At 46.1% G+C, this 21,158-nt stretch overlaps 1 protein-coding gene across 1 annotated transcript in view; it reads left to right on the top strand.

Moving 5' to 3' along the window:
- Nucleotides 1–8,794: 8,794 nt before the first annotated feature.
- Nucleotides 8,795–21,158, top strand: part of DGAT2 (diacylglycerol O-acyltransferase 2) — a 50,470-nt gene continuing 38,106 nt past the window's right edge. Inside the window, 1 exon segment of the mRNA XM_087966016.1 lies at nt 8,795–8,913. Within this exon segment, the coding sequence (XP_087822142.1) occupies nt 8,856–8,913 (58 nt within the window). The 5' untranslated portion in view covers nt 8,795–8,855.

Raw genomic sequence — 21,158 nt, 5'->3', positions numbered from 1 at the left:
AAACGTGATTTTACAACGCTTGCAGCTCCTGCTGCGGCTAAGAAGCGGCCGGGTCTCTCCATGCCTTCTTCCCAGTCTAAACCATTTAACCATCTTAAACTTAAGCCCCTCTAACCTTCTGTATATAAAGGGAGCAATTTAAGCGCCATTAGTCAGATAAACCGCCCCCTCAAGGGCAGGGGTGGGTTGGGGGTGGGGAGAGAGACAATCCATGCTTTGCAGAGTTCCATAGGGCATGTTTACATCTCGAATTTGTACCAACTTTCCATCTGTCCAGTTTGTCACTCCCGTTTTCAAGCAACCTGGGGTAGACCTTTGCCCCACTTCTGAGATTTCCCCCCCCACAACTGTTGGAAGTTAAAACCCACCCCTCTCCTGGGAAAAATGAAATATTTTAGGATATGCTAAAAAGGCAGAATATTTCCCCTAAAAAGAAAAGTAGAAACTCAAAAGAGGTAGAAACTCACACACACACACACCCCCGCACCTTTGCTAATGGACCATTACTCTGGCCTGGGCCAGTCTATTCTACATAACAAAGATCTACTCCAGGCAGAGCCATAATAGGAATTGCCCAAAGCCCTTTCGTTATTACATCATCACCCAGCAAGGCTCAACTGAGCCTGGGACTCGGGACAGCCTACAGAGTTGCCCTATGGGAGTCTGACAACCGTAGAATCATAGAATAACAGAGTTCGAAGGGATCTTGGAGGTCATCTAGTCCAACCCCCTGCTCGAGCAGGAGAGTCTATTCCGAAGGTTAGCCTCTGCCTAGGATTGAACTCACAGCCTCTTGATTGTGAGGTGAGAGTTCCATCTCTAGGCCACCGGAGCCTATCACCAATCAGAATACAAGCTCAAATTCAAATCTCAATAGAGGGCATAAAACCAAAGGTCTCTCAGCATCTTGCTCCTTCTTCTTTTCCTTCACCCAACATCTTGAAGCATGTGATCGTCCTTTTCACTTTGAAGCTCCAAGCCATGTGGTTCTGCCCACCATTAAACCATCTGTGATGATCCAGGGTGGGATACAAAATAAACATAGTCACAAAAAAAAAACAGGTGAAGCCCCTTTTATTCCTTCACTTTGCTTCCAAGCTCCAAATATCTTTGACCGGAGACAAAAAACTCCCACACAAACAGTTACAAGAAGGAGGAAATGCCATTTAGACTAAAAAATGCCGTTTAAATTATAAAGAGTAAAAAACAACACAAACCAGGCAAGATAAGGGCTTGAAGACGTCCACAGATATCAGAACACACACTGGGAAGGACGCCAAACTCAGAGAGGAACCATAAACTAGAGATATTTCCATGCTTTGTTTCCAGCGTTCGCCCGTACGCCTGTCTTGTCCTCTTATCCAGTTGTCACAGCTGCAGCCCATGAAGGGGATCAAGGCCCTTTCCTCCCCAGTAGACCATGTCCCTTACTCCCTTATCCTCTCCTCCCTGCGTGCCCTAGGATGGAGAGGGGATGGGTCTGGGTCCTCCTCTGACTGCCCAGCCGGCCTCTGCCCTTCCCCGGCCTCCTCCACAACCTCCGGAGCCACACTTCCACTCCCTGTCGGCTGTTCCTCCTCTCCCTCGGAGTCAGTCTCCACCACGGGCATGACACCATCTTTCCAAACAGCCTCCATGTCTCCAGTGTCTTCTTCCCCACTTGGAACTGAACCCAGAAGGATATTTCTTCCAACGTAATGAAATCTGACCCCAAGAAATCTCTTGGGGGCAGGCAGGCTAAATAAAATAAAGATATGACCACAATCGAGCCCGGAATGTCTGTTTGTGAAGCGAGACGCTGGCTACATGAGTTTCTGCCCCGTTTTATGACCGTTCTTGCCCACTCTTAAACAAATCCTTGCGGTCGATGAGCCAGGGACATGGTCATTAAGTGAATCTGGCTTCCCCATTGACTTTTTGCTTGTCAGAAAGTCGCAAAAGGGGATTGCGTGACCTCGGGGCACAGCAATGGTCGTAAGTGTGAATCAGTTGCCCAAGTGCCTGAATTTTGATCACGTGAGCATGGGGGTGCTTCAAAGGTCATTAGTGTGAAAAATGGTCCTAAGTCCCTTTTTCAGTGCTGTCATAACTTCGAACGGTCATTAAATGAACTAAGGACTACTTGTAATCCTGAGGTGTTTTTTTTCCTTCAATTTTCAATTTTTCCTGATTTCTGGTGGGGAAAAAGGCAAAAAAAAAAAAAAAACCATGGAGAAGCTCCATTTGCTTAACAGATAACAGAGTTGGAAAGGACCTTGTAGGTCATCTAGTCCAACCCCCTGCCCAAGCGGGAGACCCTACACCATTTCTGACAGAGGGCAGTCCAGTCTCTTCTTGAAAGCCTCCAGTGATGAAGTTCCCACAACTTCTGAGGGCAACTTCTGTTCCATGGGTTGATTGTTCTCCCTGTCAGAAAGTTTCTCCTTATTTCCAGGTTAAATCTCTCCTTGTTCAGTTTCCATCCATTATTCCTTGTCTGGCCTTCAGGTGCTTTGGAAAATAGCTTAACTCCTTCCTCTCTGGGGCAGCCCCTCAAATTTAAACACCCACTGCAAAAATTTAAAAATCTGGCCAGACTCAATCCAGCCCAAATTCCAGCCCTGGATGCAGTCATAAGTCGAGGATCACCTGTAATACATTTTTCAAATGTAATGTCGAAATGTATTTCTGTTCTTCCTTACGCTCCAAAGATTATTTTTTATGAAGGCCTGATATCCGGGCGCAAATTCATCCCATTTCCAAAATTAGACATAGTTGCTCTTTCGAAACTTTCGTAAGCTTTTAGCAATCGGTAGCAATTCAGATGCTTCCAATTTGCGCAGATATTCGTAAAAATAACTGCAGATTTCATCTCTAGGTCATAGATGGAAATCCAGCCTGGAACTGAGTCCCGCAGGACATGAAAATTATCACTGTCTGGTGTCTTTTTCCTTGACCCCGTTTTTGTGAAACCAAATCCCCCTCCCATTTTTCTCCTGCTGGATTTGGGCGTTTTGCAAACGCGGGACATCGGATCTCCAGGGCCCTTGGCTGAAGCAATTTTTTTTGGGCAATAACATCTCCTCTGGGGGAACATCTTCTGAATCAAGAGGTGGATTAGGACATGGTTGAAAAGCTCATTTCTGGTTGACCTCTGGTTGTGGTTTTGCTATGGCCTTCGTCCTACACTGCTGTCTGTGCAATCGTTTTAGAGTGGAGGTCTCCAAACTTGTCAACTTCTAAGACTTGGGTCTCTGGAGAAAGGTCGGAGGTTTGGTGGTTTGAATCCCTAGCGCCGTGTAACGGAGTGAGCTCCCGTGACTTACAGATGAACAGAGTTGGAAGGGACCTTGCAGGTCATCTAGTTCAACCCCCGCCCAAGCGGGAGACCCTACACCATTTCTGACAGATGGCAGTCCAGTCTCTTCTTTAATGCCCCAGTGATGAAACTCCCACTACTTCCGAAGGCAACTTCTGTTCCATCGGTTGATTGTTCTCCCTGTCAGAAAGTTTCTCCTTATTTCCAGGTTCAATCTCTCCTTGATCAGTTTCTATCCATGATTCCTTGTCTGGCCTTCGGGTGCTTTGGAAAATAGCTTGACCCCCTCTTCTCTGGGGCAGCCCCTCAAATATTGGAAGACTGCTCTCCTGTCTCCCCTGGTCCTTCTCTTCCCTAGACTAGCCAGGCCCAGTTCCTGCAACCGTTCATCGTAAGGTAGGATTCCCTTCTTCTTTTCCTTTCCCTTCATTCCTTCTTTCCTTTCCGTTCTTCCTTCCCTTCCCCTTCCCTTCTTCCTTTCCTTCTTTCCCTTCTTCCTTCCCTTCCCTTCCTTTCCTGTCCCTTTCCCCCTCCCTTCTTTCTTTCCGTCCCTCTTCTTTTCCTTTTCCTTCTTCCTTCCCTTCCCCTCTTCTTTTCCTTCCCCTTCCCTTCTTCCTTTCCTTCTTTCCCTTCTTCCTTCCCTTCCCTCTTCCCCTTCCCTTCCTTTCCCTTTTCCCTTCTCTTCTTCCTTTCCTTCCCTCTTCTTTTCCTTTCCCTTCTTCCTTCCCTTCCCCTCTTCTTTTCCTTCCCCTTCCCTTCTTCCTTTCCTTCTTTCCTTTCTTCCTTCCCTTCCATCTTCTTTTCCTTTCCTTCTTCCTTCCCTTCCCCTCTTTTCCTTCCCCTTCCTTCTTCCTTTCCTTCTTTCCCTTCTTCCTTTCCTTCCCTCTTCTTTTCCTTTCCCTTCTTCCTTCCCTTCCCCTCTTTTCCTTCCCCTTCCCTTCTTCCTTTCCTTCTTTCCCTTCTTCCTTTCCTTCCCTCTTCTTTTCCTTTCCCTTCTTCCTTCCCTTCCCCTCTTCTTTTCCTTCCCTTCCCTTCTTCCTTTCCTTCTTTCCCTTCTTCCTTCCCTTCCCTCTTCTCCTTCCCTTCCTTTCCCTTTTCCCTTCTCTTCTTCCTTTCCTTCCCTCTTCTTTTCCTTTCCCTTCTTCCTTCCCTTCCCTTCCCTTCTTTTCCTTCTCCTTCCCTTCTTCCTTTCCTTCTTTCCCTTCTTCCTTCCCTCTTCCCCTTCCTTTCCTTTCCCTTTTCCCTTCTCTTCTTCCTTTCCTTCCCTCTTCTTTCCCTTTCCCTTCTTCCTTCCCTTCCCTAAATCATTCCTGCCATGTGAATGTTAAGTTCCTTGCAGCAAAGACCTATCCTCTCTTCCTATCCTGAGCTGACCTTTCAGTCTTTGGCCCTTGCAGGGTGTCGTAGACCTCGCCCCCTCCTGTCCAGCCGGCCACCTAAGCTGATTTCACTCCCAGCACCCACCCAGCATGATGACATACTGCACGTAACCCGTTTTAAAATCGCTCTTTTACCCGAAGTCTCAGTGGCAGGGATCCTGGAGGGACCCACAACACAAGACAACTGGGAAGTAGCCACAATTGCCCCACAACGAAAAGAGGTGGAAAATACCTTGCCCTGAAGGCTCTTTGCCAGCCACGCACTCAAGCCCAAAAACCTTCAAAATGGTTTCCAAACTTCAGAAACAGTGTATATTGGAGGTGGCGGCCCATTGAGAGCTGTATGAATTAAAATTTCATTTCAGTGCATGCCAATTAATGCAACGCTCACCACCCTTTTGGACCTCAGGGACCACCAAACTCATAATTTTCAATCCCGTGGACCAGAGATCCTGGGAAAATCCCCCACAAAATCTGCAGGAAAATGCCACACCCCGTTTTCCTTGCAATCAATCATTCTTTATTTGGGATTGCAGGATACCGTCTCCAGCTCCGTTCTCAGAGGGACAGAGAGAGAGAGACTTTTGGCTTCATGCAAGGAAAGCAGCAGAAGCAGCAGAAGTCTTTCTTTCTCTCCCCCAAACTCTGCCAGAAATGAGTCTTTGTGAGATTTGTCGCACCGTCGCAGCCTCTTGGAGCAGGAGGCCTTGCAGGGTCCCAAAGACTCATTTCTGGCGGAGTTTGGGGGAAGAAAGACTTTTGCTGCTTTCCTTGTGTGCAGCCAAAAGCAGAAGAAGCGGAAAGAAGCAGCTGGGTGGCCAGGCAAGGTGTGTGGGCTGAGTGGGGCAAGTTCTCCCCCTCCACTCTTTCCCCCCCTCTCCTCACTATCTCGTGTTGTTTGTAATGCAAGGAACCCAAGCCTTGTGTTCCCGCGCTGCCTGGATTGATTTGGAGGGGACATTTCTCTGCGGACCACCAAAACTTTCTTGCGGACCACTGAATTAGTGTACGTTCAAAGTGACAATAAAGTTAATCTATCTGAGTATCTTAACTACTACACCGAAGTGGCTCTTAATTTTTGTCGAATTTTATCATTTTTAATTCCGTTTTCTTTCCCTCCTGTTTTCTCTCTCTTCCCATTTCCAAATATCCCCCCCCACCCCCGGTGCATTTTGCATTACCAAGAGCCACAAATTTTACCTGTGCATGTGTGTGTGTGTGTGTTTGTGTGTTTGTGTGTGTGTATCCCCCTTCCATGCCTCAGGATATCAAACACGCAAACCTGTCACTTATGTCCTTAGACCCAATGTTGCAAATTCTAGATTTCGTGACATGACATTATATTTCATCATTTTTTCATCATCATCCTGGTTTGTGCCAGATACCTTGCCAAAAGCTCTTTCGTTCCTTCCCCCCTCTTAAAAAAATATAAAATAAACTATGGTCATGTTTCCAAATGATGGAGGGCAAAGGACAACTTGCACTGACTTTTCTCAAAAAATAAAATAAAGTAGCAAGCACCTAATTTGTGATCTCCTCTAAATTGTAGTTTGGGGAGCCATGTTTTCTTGCAGGCGTTTTCCTTATCAAACCAGGTAACATCATAGGTGCTAGTGAGGAGTGGAGCTTCAAGAGAGGGAGAGGAGGAGGATGAGGACGACTGGGGAGGGTCCTTGGTGCACCCTGAACTGAGTTTCTTTTGGGCAGACGTTTCATTACCCAGGTAGGGAACATCATCAATGCTAGTAGCGAGTGAGGGTTGGTTGGAGGAGGAGGAGGAAGGAGGAGAAGGAGGAGGAGAAGAGGAGGAGGAAGAGAAGAAGAGGAAGAGGAAGAAGAGGACGACGACTGTGGTGTTCTTGGTGTTCTCTGAACATCGTCCGTGCTAGAAGGGAGTGGGGTTTGCTCTCTGTTTATAGACAAGACATATAAATATCCGTATATATACAGGGAACAAACCCCACACTCTGTGACACGAATGATGTTACATAGTTGGACAATGCAATGTCTAACGATCTTGTGGGAAGCTGCTAACCAGCTCTCTTTCCAAAGGCCCCGTGCCTCCCCTCCCACCTGAGCCAGGATGTTGGCCTTGCCAGCCCTCAGTCTGGGTCCAGCCTCAGCACCTTTTGAGGTTCTTCTGGATCAGCTCAGAACTTCCCTTTGACCCAGGTGGATTCATCACAACTGCCTGGCTTTGGCAACCCGTGGGAACCGAGCCATCCGCACACAGCTTGATGATCCCAGGGTTGCCCTGGGTGTCCGTCTCTTCCTGAGTGACACCCCCCCAGGATGTCCTTGGTCCTGGTTGTCCCCCATTTTCTGGCCGTCCCCTCTCTTCTGGGTGCCCCTCAGATGTGTTCCCCACTTCCTGGGTATCCCCCTTATTCTGGCTCCCCCTGGGCCTGGGTCTCCCTCTCTTCTGGGTGTCCCTCCAATGTGTCCCCCACTTCCTGGGTATCCCCCTTATTCTGGCTCCCCCTGGGCCTGGGTCTCCCTCTCTTCTGGGTGTCCCTCCAATGTGTCCCCCACTTCCTGGGTATCCCCCTTATTCTGGCTACCCCTGGGCCTTGGTCTCCCTCTCTTCTGGGTGTCCTTCCAATGTGTCCCCCACTTCCTGGGTATCCCCCTTATTCTGGCTCCCCCTGGGCCTGGGTCTCCCTCTCTTCTGGGTGTCCCTCAAATGTGTCCCCCACTTCCTGTGTATCCCCCTTATTCTGGCTCCCCTGGGCCTGGGTCTCCCTCTCTCCTGGGTGTCCCTCAAATGTGTCCCCCACTTCCTGTGTATCCCCCTTATTCTGGCTCCCCCTGGGCCTGGGTCTCCCCTCTCTTCTGCGTGTCCCTCCAATGTGCCCCCACTTCCTGGGTATCCCCCTTATTCTGGCTCCCCCTGGGCCTGGGTCTCCTCTCTTCTGGGTGTCCCTCAAATGTGTCCCCCACTTCCTGGGTATCCCCCTTATTCTGGCTCCCCCTGGGCCTGGGTCTCCCTCTCTTCTGGGTGTCCCTCAAATGTGTCCCCCACTTCCTGTGTATCCCCCTTATTCTGGCTCCCCCTGGGCCTGGGTCTACCTCTCTTCTGGGTGCCCCTCAAATGTGTCCCCCACTTCCTGTGTATCCCCCTTATTCTGGCTCCCCCTGGGCCTGGGTCTCCCTCTCTTCTGGGTGTCCCTCCAATGTGTCCCCCACTTCCTGGGTATCCCCCTTATTCTGGCTCCCCCTGGGCCAGGGTCTCCCTCTCTTCTGGGTGTCCCTCAAATGTGTCCCCCACTTCCTGGGTATCCCCCTTATTCTGGCTCCCCCTGGGCCTGGGTCTCCCTCTCTTCTGGGTGCCCCTCAAATGTGTCCCCCACTTCCTGTGTATCCCCCTTATTCTGGCTCCCCCTGGGCCTGGGTCTCCCTCTCTCTCTGGGTGTCCCTCCAATGTGTCCCCCACTTCCTGGGTATCCCCCTTATTCTGGCTCCCCCTGGGCCTGGGTCTCCCTCTCTTCTGGGTGTCCCTCCAATGTGTCCCCCACTTCCAGGGTATCCCCCTTATTCTGGCTACCCCTGGGCCTGGGTCTCCCTCTCTTCTGGGTGTCCCTCCAATGTGTCCCCCACTTCCTGTGTATCCCCCTTATTCTGGCTACCCCTGGGCCTGGGTCTCCCTCTCTTCTGGGCGTCCCTCAAATGTGTCCCCCACTTCCTGGGTATCCCCCTTATTCTGGCTACCCCTGGGCCTGGGTCTCCCTCTCTTCTGGGTGTCCCTCCAATGTGTCCCCCACTTCCTGGGTATCCCCTTATTCTGGCTCCCCCTGGGCCTGGGTCTCCCTCTCTTCTGGGTGTCCCTCCAATGTGTCCCCCACTTCCTGGGTATCCCCCTTATTCTGGCTACCCCTGGGCCGTCTCCTCGTCCGAGCGCCCGTCTCCAACCCGTCAGTCAGAGGCGGGGGGGGGCGGGGGAACCCTGGCCAGGGCCGGGGTCCGCCGGAGGTCGCGCAGCATCACAATCCCCGGGCGCCGCGCAACGGCCACGGCTCGGCCCGCCCCTCCGCCACCTCCTCCTCCTCCGCCGCCTCCGCGCCGGCTCCTCCCCGGGCAGGTGCTATAAAGGGCTTCGCGGCGGGCGCTGGGCTGCCTGAGCCGCCGGACCCTCGCCCCGGCAGCCCCGCGTCCCTCCCTCCCTCCCCGCCCGGGCATGGATGGGCGCTGACGGAGCCATGAAGACGCTCATCGCTGCCTACGCGGGGGTCCTGCGAGGTAGGCTCCGGGAAGCCGGCTGGGGGGGAGGCGAGGATGCCGCGCATCTCCGGCTTTGCGCGTCTTTTGCACCCGCCGCGCAGCTCCTTTTCTTGGCGAGCCGGCGCTCGTCAAGATTGCAAAGGGAGAAGAGCCGAAGGATCGCTCCCCCGCGATGGGGGTAAAGAAAGACCCTCCCGGGGATTGAGGGGGGTGATGGTGGTAGCAGCCTTTCTGATCCATCCTGGCTTTCCTCTGTTTGAGATCCTGAGCTAAGGCTGAAAGCGTTAGAAATCCCTGGGTGGCAGTGGCTGGAAATAATAATGATAATTTTTATTTCATTTCATTTTATTTTTATTTATTTATTTATTTATTTGTCAAGCATGCATTTGATAATATATATAAGTATAAGCATGATTATGCACCAAGACAAATTCCTAATGTGTCCAATCAGACTAATAAAGAATGGTCAATAAAGAATTATCTATTCTATTCTATTCTATTCTATTCTATTCTATCCTATCCTATCCTATCCTATTCCATATTTTCTCTTCTCTTCTCTTCTCTTCTCTTCTCTTCTCTTCCATATATTCTATTCTATTCTATTCTATTCTATTCTATTCTATTCTATTCTATTCTATTCTATTCTATTCTTTATTAATACATGAAATGGATACGAATAAAAGGGAACACTAAGGCAGGGATGGTAGGCATGTTGGTGCACTTAATAATAATAATAATAATAATAATAATAATAATAATAATAATAATAATAATAATAATAATAATAATTTTTAAGAAAATACTTAGTCAATACCTAGGATGCTGGAAGCAACCCGTATCAATCATCAGTGCTAGTTAATAAGATTGGTGATACATTTTTAAATGTTCAGTTGACTCGAGTTTCATGTTTAATGAGTAATAATGATAATAATGATGTTGATCATAATAATGACCTTATATAGGATCTCCTGATATAATATGGTGTAAGAGATAGAAGATATGCAGCATAAGATGCATAAGATATAAAGATGCAAGACAAAGGTATAAAATAATATAAAGTGTCATATAATATAGAATATGATATACAGTATAAGACATGCAGTATAAGATACATAATAAGATGAAGATAAAGATAGATAAGATGTAAGGTGTAATATATGATGTATGATATAACATACAATACATATAAGATGAAGATATAAGGTAAAGATATAACATAAGGTATAATGTATGATACAATATAATATGATATACAATATAAGATGTACAGTATGATATATCATACAATAAGATGAAGATATAAAAATACAATAATAAAAGGTATGATATGTGATATAAGATATACAGTATAAGATATATAAGATATAGATACAAGATGAAGATATAAGATACAGATATAAGGTAATATATAATATAATATACAGTATGATATGATAAATATATGATATAAGATCTACAATATAGAATATATAAGATGAAGATATGAAATAAAGATATGAGATATAATATGATGTATATTACAATAATACAATTTTATATACAATAATACAATTTATATATATATATATAAATTGCTCTAAACGCTGCGGCAGCAAGGGAGAAGGGAAAGCAACGGTGGCAGAAGGCCTCCCGATACGAAGTGCCCCACCAACGCAGGCAGCACCATATCCGGGTATGCAACAAAAGTACTTCCTAACGGCAAGCCCCCCCCCGCCATTCCCCCCCATTTCACATGTTTAATATACGCCTTAATTTGGGTGGAGGGGCTTAATTTGATTTTATGCCAATAAAACATGCTGGGCTATTGGTGGAGGCCGTATTGTTGGAGAAACACGGTATATATATATATATTCATATACCAGTACATCAACCAGCTGATTTTCGGGCCTTTTTCGGCCTGTCAGAGGCTCAAGGGAAGCCTCTGCAGGCTGAAAAATAGGCCCGTTTCTTCACTTCCTGTATTTCCGGAAATACCGGAAGTGACAAAATGGACCCATTTTTTGGCCTGCAAAGCCTGCAGAGGCTTCCCTCAAGCCTCTGGCAGGCCCCAAAAAGGCCTCAAATGGGCCTCAAATCAGCTGGGAGGTACAGTGTAGGTAAGGGCGGCGGTGGGGAATTGGGCGCGCATGCTTGGGGCGTGAGGGGGCCGTGAACACTGCCTTTTGGGTGCTGGCACGTGAGCACACGAGTGCAAGCGTGCACACAATTTTTGGCACAGGAGCCCCAAAAGGTTAGCCACCACTGGTATAGGCTCTCCTGCCATGGACGGGGTTGGACTAGAAGACCTCCAAAGTCCCTTCCAGTCCTATTCTATGTTCGATCTGCCTCTCCCTGATCCTTGGAAAGGACTTTAGAAGCGCCTAAAAATGCTAAATCCTGCTAAATGTCTGGCTGACTGTGCCACTCCCCCATAATAATTATAATTTCTATGATTTGTGGGAAACCCTCCTCCATATTTAACAATTCGGGAAGAGGGCAAAAGATTAAAATCCTGCTAACTGGGGGAAGAAAAATGTAGGAATGCTGAACCTTTGGTAGCATTTTCTTTAGCAACGATTAAAAATAAATAAATAAATGGATACCAGCAATTGGAAAACCAGGGCTGATTAAATGCACTGCTTTGGGGAGTTTGTGTGCTTATTTAAAAAAAGTAATTTTTGGTTTAGCGGAATCGTTGAGACTGTTTGTGATCCGATCCACATGTTTGCCTATTTCATCTTAATCCTGGTTTGAGGCTGGTTTGAGGCGCTGCCTATCTGGGGTTAGGTAATGCTGTAATACGTGGTCAGGTGGTATTTATTGCTTTAGGACAATATTTTTCGATATTCCTGGCTGGGGAATTCTGGGAGTTGAAATCCACCCATCTTCAATTGTGGCCAAGGTTGAAAAACCTTGATTTAGGAGCGAAGCTCATGCTCACACAGGACTCAAGCATGCCCACATTAAATGCTAACCATGGTGAGTTTTGAATGCTGGTTAGTTTTGGGGGGGCTTTGTACGTTTTGGAACTTAGAAATGGGGCTTAAACTGGCCTTTAAAGGTGTTCTGTGTACTCAGCCCACAGGGAGGTTTAACTGTCATCTTATCCAGTCGTCACAAAACATTTTAGGCACTTCGCTTCTTTTGATCGCAACCAAGTTTGAAAAACAGGTCAGGTATCGCTAGGTGCCAATTCCGGACACAGTACTCTCTTGCAGGATGATGGCAAGACTGCCATAGTGGAGCTTCCACGCGTTAAGGCAGTCTACCTCTGAATCTGTTTCTGCTAGGAAGCCTCAAGGAAAGGGATCATTTCCACTCCTGGGACAACCCGAGGGCCAGTCTTCCAGTCCGATCTTTGTGATCTGTTGGTTGTTTTGTGGAGAAAGGTGAACTTTAGATTCTCTAAACTCTGTTAAATTTAACCTGTAATCCCTCAGCTATTTGGGGAATGAATGCGGGCAACGCCAGCAAGGTCAGAGCGATGATCCACCTGCCAAAATCCACAAGCTGGAACATTGTGGGGGCTCAGCACACGAGAAGAGCCTGATCTGGCAGGACCTTTGAGCATCCAGCTGCCAAAATACAGGCAGTCCTCGACTTACGACCGTAATTGAGCCTCAAATGTCGGTTGCTAACGGAAACGTTGGTTAAAAGAATTTTGCCCTGTTTTGTGACCTTAAGCGCTAAGTGAATCACTTGGCAGCTGTTAAGTTAGTTACACGGTTGTTAAGTGACTCTGGTTTCCCCATGGTGAGGAGGTCGCAAAAGGGGATCACGTGACCCAGGCACGCTGTATCCATCATAAATACGAATCGGTTGCCAAGCGTCTGAATTTTGATGACGTGATCATGGAGGTAACTGCAATGGTCGTAAGTGTGAAAAACGGTCATAAACCATTTTTTTTCAGTGACGTTGTAACTTTGAACGGTCACTAAATGAATGAGGACTGGCTGTAGTGTGGTATGTGATTCTTTCTGTTATGCCCCCGTAGGACTCTGAATCCGAGGAGGAAGCCAGACAGCTGACAGGGAGTGGGAGTGTGGCTCCGTTGGCTGTGGAGGAAACTGGGGAAGGGCAAAGTCCAGCTGGGCAGAGCAGGGGAGAGGTAGAACAAGAGAGAGGGAGTTCAGAGGAAGACCCTGGCCCACCCCCCTCTTCATCTTAGGACGCGCAGGGAGGAACGGAGAAGAGAGCAACGTGGGTTGCATAGCTTATGGGGGAAGAAAGGGCCCTGATTCCCTTCATTAGCCACACCTGGGAAGACAGTTGATAAGAAAGGCAGGCTGCGTGCGGCAGGCAGCTGGGAGCAAAGTGACTTTATCCTGTGTTGTCATGGCTTATCTGTGTTCCTGGCATCTTCCCAACTGTGTGAGTTTTGCCGTGTCTTCAAGCCTGAGATTTTTGTTTGCCCTGCCAAACGAATTACTGCAGTTTGGACTTTAAGTTAAGTTTGTGTTGCTCATGTTTTGGACTGAATTTTCTGCAGTCAAAGGCTGTTCCTGGGAGAGTTTTTCTCCAGCCCAGAAGGTAACCTGGACATTGAGGGCAAAGTTGGAGATGATAAAAGGTCTCTTATTGCTTATCTGACTGTGTTGCCTTTGTGCCACGCCCCTTTGGGTCATCACACTTTCTTTGTAGCAACACTCTTCCTGCAGACTCCTCCGTTCAAACATTGATTCGTTGTTAGTTGAATTAACCTGCGGAGATGTTTGGTGTTTGAGCCAGTTTGGTGCAGTGGTTAAAGCACCAGGCTAGAAAGTGGGAGGCAGTGAATTCTAGTCTTGCCTTGGGTATGATAGCCAGCTGGGTGACTTGGGCCAATCACCAGGAGACGGTGAGTTCTAGTCCTGCCTTAGGCATGAAAGCTGGTTGGGTGATTTTGGGCCAATCCCCAGGAGAGCATTGTCTGAAGATCATTTCAGTGGCCATGTGGCCAAGCATGGCTATACACCGAAGCACACACAATGCTGTGACCTTCCCACCAAAGTGGTACCTATTTATCTACTTGCCTTTTGCATGCTTTCCAGCTGCTAGGTGGGTAGGAGCTCAACCCATCGCATGGAGCGTGGGTCTCGAACCTGGGGTATCAGCTTTCCAACTGACAAGCTCAGTGTCTTTAATCATTGGGTCATCCCACCCATCTCTTTCTCTCCCCTCCCCCTCTCTCCACTTCACCCACCCTTCCATCCATCCATTCATCCATCTACACTTTATCTATCTATCTATCTATCTATCTATCTATCTATCTATCTATCTATCTATCTATCTATCTATCTATCTATCTATCTATTATCGCATCATCACTTGAGACTTTCAAGAAGAGATTGGACTGCCATTTGCCAGAAATGGTGTAGGGTCTCCCACTTGGGCGGGGGCGGGGGGGGGGTTGGACTAGATGACCATTGTCCCTTCCAATTCTGATTATCTGTTTATCTGTTTATCTATCTCTGGATCTATCATTATCACTATCATCCTCTATTTATAGATATTTATGTTGTTATGTGGTTTTATATTAGTGTTGCAAGCTGCTCAGAGTAGCCTTGAGGCAAGATGAACAGTAAACAAATATGATAAATAAACGATTATCATCTGATAGTCTTGCAAACTTCCTATCAGATTCCTGATGTTCTGTATGGTACAGAAAATCTAATCGGCTTCTTAAAGTTACAGGTAGATTTCTCCAAATGTTAAGGGCCATAGCTCCACTAACCCTGGAGATAGATAGATAGATAGATAGATAGATAGATAGATAGATAGATAGATAGATAGATATAAATAGAGAAATAGATAGATAGATAGATAGATAGATAGATAGATAGATAGATAGATAGATAGATAGATAGATAGATAGATAGATAGATAGATAGATGATAGATAGATATGGAGAGAGAGAGAGAGAGAGAGAGAGAGAGAGAGAGAGAGAGATGGGTAAAATAGATGATAGACATATAGAGATATAGGTAGGTAGGTAGGTAAATAGGTATATAAGATAGATAGATAGATAGATAGATAGATAGATAGATAGATAGATAGATAGATAGATAGATAGATAGACAGATTAGATATAGATATAGATATAGATATAGATATAGATATAGATATAAGGTCTATCTGTCATGGTGTCCTTGTTTTAAGTCCTGTCTGTCTGTTGTCTGTCTGGCTTTTCGGCTGTTTTCCTTTTTTGCAGTTCTCCTATCTACATTGGTACATTATCTGTTACTGCTGCAGTTGGCCTGAAGGTTGGCAAATTGATGAATGATTAGGTAAAACAGGCAGGTGAGATCAGGTTTAATGGGCTGTGAGAATAACCTTGGGAAGCAGAAGGAAGAACAGGAGCCAGACAAAAATAGGCTTAGTATCCTAGGGTTTAGAAATAGAAATAGAACAACAGAGTTGGAAGGGACCTTGGAGGTCTTCTAGTCCAACCCCTTGCTCAGGCAGGAAACCCTATACCACTTCAGACAAATGATTATCCAACGTCTTCTTAAAAACTTCCAGTGTTTGAGAATTCACAACTTATGCAGGCAAGTTCTTTCACGTATTGTTTTCACTGTCAGGAAATTTCTCCTTAGTTCTAAGTTGCTTCTCTCCTTGAATAGTTTCCATCTGTTAGAAGACATCAGAGGAGTTCTTTGGGAAGCGGAAACACTACAGATAGTCCTCGACTTATAACCATTCATTTAGTGACCATTTGAAGTTACAAGAGCACTGGAAAAAAAAAGAACTTATGAAGTTTTTCACACTTACGACCATTGCAACCCAATATGGTCACATGATCAATATTCAGAGCCTTGGTACAGTGGTGATATTATACCGGTTCGACCCGGTTCACACGAACCGGTAGTAAAAAATTGTTACCGTTCAGTCGAACCAGTAGTAAAAAAACAGCTACCGGTTCGGCTCAACTAGTATTTTGTTTCCTCCCGACGATCAGCTGTTCCGACGATCAGCTGTTTCCCCCATGCTGCCTTATTGCTTCACCCAGGAGGCTTCCCTGAGGCCCAGGATGCAGAAAAATGGAGCGGGGGGGGAGTGCTGCAAAAAGAAAGAAAAAGAAGAAGCCACGCCTACCAGTCACATGGCCACGCCCACCTAGCCACGCCCACAGAACTGGTCGTAAAAAATATTTGCATCCCACCCCTGCCTTGGTAACTGGCGTGTATCTATATCAGGGGATGACATGACCTTGCGACGCTGCAACCATCATAGAAACATACCTGTGGCAGTGCCCCCGGGTCACGTGGTCCCCTTTTGCAACCCTCTGACAAGCAACATTGACGGGGAAGCCTCGATTCGCTTAACAACCGTGTTGCTAATTTAACCACTGCAGTGATCCTTTGACAATGGTAGCAAGGAACTAAGGTCGTGAAATGGGGCAAAAACCTCCCTTAACTTGCTCAGCAGTGGAAATCGAGGGCTCAAATTATGGGTCGTAAGTCAAGGACTACCTGTATTTAGGAGGCTTGGTCGCTCTGCAAGATCTGGAAAAAAAAAACCATCTCCCTAACTAGGTAGGAAGGTAGGTAAACATTGGCAATCCGTAGTAAAAACTTGAGCTTAACCCCCCCGGGAAGCGGTAAAAGGTGAGAAAGAAATTCAAGATGGACTTCCCTTTTGACTTGCTTTGGAGTAAGTGAGAAAGGAAGCAAAGTCAAGTTTCAAAATTCTAGAGTTAGAGCCTAGATCAGTATTTCTCAACTTGGCCATCTTTAAGACATGTGGAGTTCAATTCCTAGAATTTCCCAACCAGCCCTGCTAGCTAGGGGAATTCTGGGAGTTGGAAGTTCCACATGTCTTAAAATCGCCAAGGTTGGAAAACACTGGGTGAAGGTGTTGGGCTGCCACTGGGGAGTAACTCGACTCTGACAATGAGATGGCTTTCTCTCATTTCAGTCCATCCTACCTCCCAGGGCTGTTGTGCTGGGGGAAAAAAAAATAACAATCAGGATTGCTAGAAACAATCTAATAGCAGAAAAAGACCTAGCGCTCCATTTAGTCTTCCCTTTGAGTTTTTTTCTTTCCTTCCTTCCTTCCTTCCTTCCTTCCTTCCTTCCTTCCTTCCTTCCTTCCTTCCTTCCTTCCTTTCTTTCTTTCTTTCTTTCTTTCTTTCTTTCTTTCTTTCTGCCTTTTTTCTATCTTTTTTCTGTCTTCCTTCCTTCTCCCTCCCTTCCCCTCCCTCCCTCGTTCTTTCTTGCTCTCTTTCCTATCTTCCTTCCCTTTCTCCAACTTTTCTTTCTTTCTTTCTTTCTTTCTTTCTTTCTTTCTTTCTTTCTTTCTTTCTTTCTTTCTTTCTTTCTTTCTTTCTTCTTTCTCCCTCCCCTCTCTTCCTCCCTCCCTCCCTCTTTCTTTCTTTTCCTTTCTCTCTGTCTTTTTCCTTCTCTTCCCTCTCTTTCTTTCTCTCTGTCTTTCTGTCTTTTTTCTGTCTTCCTTCCTTCTCCCTCCCTTCCCCTCCCTCCCTCGTTCTTTCTTGCTCTCTTTCCTACCTTCCTTCCCTTTCTCCAACTTTTCTTTCTTTCTTTCTTTCTTTCTTTCTTTCTTTCTTTCTTTCTTTCTTTCTTTCTTTCTTTCTCTCTCCCCCTCTCTTCCTCCCTCCCTCTTTCTTTCTTTTCCTTTCTCTCTCTTTCCTTCTCTTCCTCTCTTTCTTTCTGTCTTTTTTCTCTTTCCTTCCTTCTCCTCCCTCCCTCTTTCTTTCTTTCTTTCTTTCTTTCTTTCTTTCTTTCTTTCTTTCTTTCTTTCTTTCTTTCTTTCTTTCTTCCTTCCTTCCTTCCTTCCTTCCTTCCTTCCTTCCTTCCTTCCTTCCTTCCTTCCTTCCTTTCTTTCTTTCTTTCTTTCTTTCTTTCTTTCTTTCTTTCTTTCTTTCTTTCTTTCTTTCTTTCTTTCTTTCTTTCTTTCTCTCTCTCTCTCCTTTCTTCTCTTCCCTTCCTCCTCTTTTTCTTCCTTCCTTCTTTTTTTTTTTACATTTTTTTTATTTATTTTTAGTCTTCGCTGGATGACAGCCATGTGTTTGTCCCAAGTATGTTTAAGCTCAAGTGATGTACATCACCTTAAAGAAATGAGATGCTACCCTGTTTCTCCAACAATACGGCCTCCCCCAATAGGAAGTCCCAGCATGTTTTATAGGCATGAAATGAAATTAAGCCCCTCCCCCCCCCAAAATTAAGGCCTATATTAAAACATGCGAAATGGGGGGGAATGGTGGAAGCTTTGCTGTTAGGAAGTACTTTTGTTGCACACCCGGATATGGTGCTGCCTGCGTTGACCCCGATATGAAGTGCCCCACCAATGCCGAGGTCAACATCCAAGCCATTGCTACCCGCCCGCCCAAAGATGCCAGGGGGGAAATTAAGTCACCCCGAAAGACAGCCTAGCCATTTTTTCAGGGCTCAAAAAAAATAAGACCCTGCCTTATTATACGAGAAACACGGTAGATACCGAAGGGATAAATGCATAAATTGCCATAGCTTGTGTGAGTGAAGGATAGCAACCCCCTCAAAGCGTTAAAACTTTAAAACCAGTTTAAGCAACGGGCTGTCTTACGTAGGGAAAGAAACTGCACAGAAGTTTTCTTAGCTACCTGCTGGAAACTAAGAGTCCTGATTGATTTATCTGAAATGCATATCAACACAATGGCATGTTGTTAATAGTTCATTCCACTAGATTAAAAAAAAAACACCTTGCCAAGCAAGCTCGTTGTAATACAGTAGCACTGGCTACAAATACGATTTTTATTCCCTGGAGCTCCAGGAGCCATGACTCATAACACTTTAAACTTTTTTCCCTGTGGACTGGCATATTTTGAAGCTTAAGATATAAAGGTAGACTATTTCCAAGATCCGGTAATGTGATGGTCAGGTGGACATAATAACAGAATAAGAGTTGGAAGGGACCTTTAGAGGTCTTCTAATCCAACCCTGTGCTCATGCAGGAAACCTTCTACCACCCCAGACAAATAACTGTCCAATCTCTTCTTAAAAACCTCCAGTGATGAAGCACCCACAACTTCTGGTGGCAAGCTGTTCCGCTGATTAATCGTTCCCACTGTCAGGAAATTTCTCCTTAATTCTAAGTTGCTTCTCTCTTGGGTTAGTTTCCACCTGTTGATTCTTGTCCTGTCTTCAGGTGCTTTGGAAGATAGTTTGACTCCCCCTTCTTTGTGGCAGCCCCTCAGATGTTGTTCTGACCCACGCCCTTTTCCAACACATCAAACACAATCCAAAGGGAACAGAAACCTTTTAATGCTTCTGCAAAATAATTAACTGATAAGCACGAGCCTTGTCAAACTGTGCAAGATTTGACAAAAGGTAACAGACAAGAAATAATTTGCAAAATAAGAATCTTCAAATACAAACTCAGGATACTGGAATGTCCACGAGGCCGGAGTTTCAAAACGTCTTTGCCTTCTGCAAAGTATGTTCGTTTCACAGCTGGCTTTTGTCTTCTTGAAGGAGGGGCCATTACCTTGCAGCCGTACTCCTGAGTCGCCCGTGCTGTTGAAGCTGCTCTTTCCTACGAGCAATCCTGCGTGCACATGCACTTGGCACAGGCTCCTTGGGAACCTCCTCATCACTGCTGCCAGCCCCCACAATCTCCGAAGGCAGCAGCCCACTCCCTGATGGTCCTGGCCCCTCATCTGAGTCCTTGATCTCCTCCTTGACTGACAGGCTGTTCATTGGATGACCATCTGAAGTTATAACACCATTGAAAAAAATGACTTATAACCATCCTCGCACTTACAACGGTCCCCATGGTCACATGATCAAAATTCGGGCACTTGGCAGCCATATATTTGCAGCATCCTAGGGTCATGGGATCAGCAGTTGTGCCCTTCCCAGCCAGCTTCTGACGAGCAAAGTCAATGGGGGAAGCTGGACTCACTTAATGACTGCCTGATCCACTTAACAACTGCAGTGATTGGTTTAACAACTGTGGGAAAAGGTGGTGTAATTGGGCGCAACTTACTTAACCACCGTCTTGCTTAGCAGCGGAAATTCTGTGCAAGCCATCTGGGAAATGGTGAGTTCTAGTTGTGCCTTAGGCATGAAAGCCATTTGGGTGACTTGGGCCAATCACCAGGAGATGGTGAATTCTAGTTCTGCCTTAGGCATGAAAGCTGGCTGGGTGACTTTGGGCCAATCACTGGGAAATGATGAGTTCTAGCTGTGCCTTAGGCATGAAAGCCAGCTGGGTGACTTGGGCCAATCACCAGGAGATGGTGAATTCTAGTTCTGCCTTAGGTGTGAAAGCTGGCTGGGTGACTTGGGCCAATCACCAGGAGATGGTGAATTCTAGTTCTGCCTTAGGCGTGAAAGCTGGCTGGGTGACTTTGGGCCAATCACTGGGAAATGATGAGTTCTAGTTGTGCCTTAGGCATGAAAACCAGCTGGGTGACTTGGGCCAATCACCAGGAGATGGTGAATTCTAGTTCTGCCTTAGGCGTGAAAGCCAGCTGGGTGACTTGGGCCAATCACCAGGAGATGGTGAATTCTAGTTCTGCCTTAGGCATGAAAGCCAGCTGGGTGACTTTGGGCCAATCACCAGGAGACGGTGAATTCTAGTCCCACTTTAAGAATGACAGCCAACTGGTTGAGTTTGGGCCCATCCTCTCTCTCTCAGCCCAACCACCTCAGAGGGTTGTTGTTGTAGGGAAAATAGCAGGAGAAAGGTATGTTGGATAGGTTCTCTGCCTTGAGTTATTTGGAGAACTAACAGAAAATAAATAAAATAAAAATACCTCCTTATCTCAGGTTTTTTTTTTTAAAAAAAACACCTTAATTTCTTTGTGGTTTTGAGTGCTGTGCAAATACAGATCATTTTCTTAGTTTATGGTTCAGGATGTTGTTGTATGAATCCGGAGAAAGGCTTAATTTCATTCCCTGTGAGGGAAATCCACCTTGTTAAGCTCCAAAGAGATCCAGCAACAAACCCTGCAGACTTCACTCACGGGACAGCGTGGAGAACACAAACCGATAACCGCATCAGAATAAATTGTACTTTATTCCGGATTGCTTCATTTGGCTTGATTTCAGCCAAGGGTTGTGTAAGGAATCCAACTTCGTGGCTTTGTGCCACCGGAGTGTTTTTCATGATAAATAAATACTGAGCTACCCCAACGGAGATTAGATTTCATCAGCTCCTTGGATGTTTGCCCAAGAACCAGATGAAAAATAAAATAAAATAAAATAAAGAGAGCTTTGCAGGTATTGGACCAGCGTTAAATAAGGCATAAGAGGAAAGCAAAAATTTTTGACGACCTTGCCACTGTTGTTAAGTGAATCACTTAG

This window comes from Notechis scutatus, chromosome 5, assembly GCF_049901735.1.
Source record: "Notechis scutatus isolate UNSWTSFEM ecotype Mainland chromosome 5, rNotScu1.2, whole genome shotgun sequence".
NCBI lineage: Eukaryota > Metazoa > Chordata > Lepidosauria > Squamata > Elapidae > Notechis > Notechis scutatus.
This window is presented reverse-complemented; position numbering and strand designations above follow the sequence as displayed.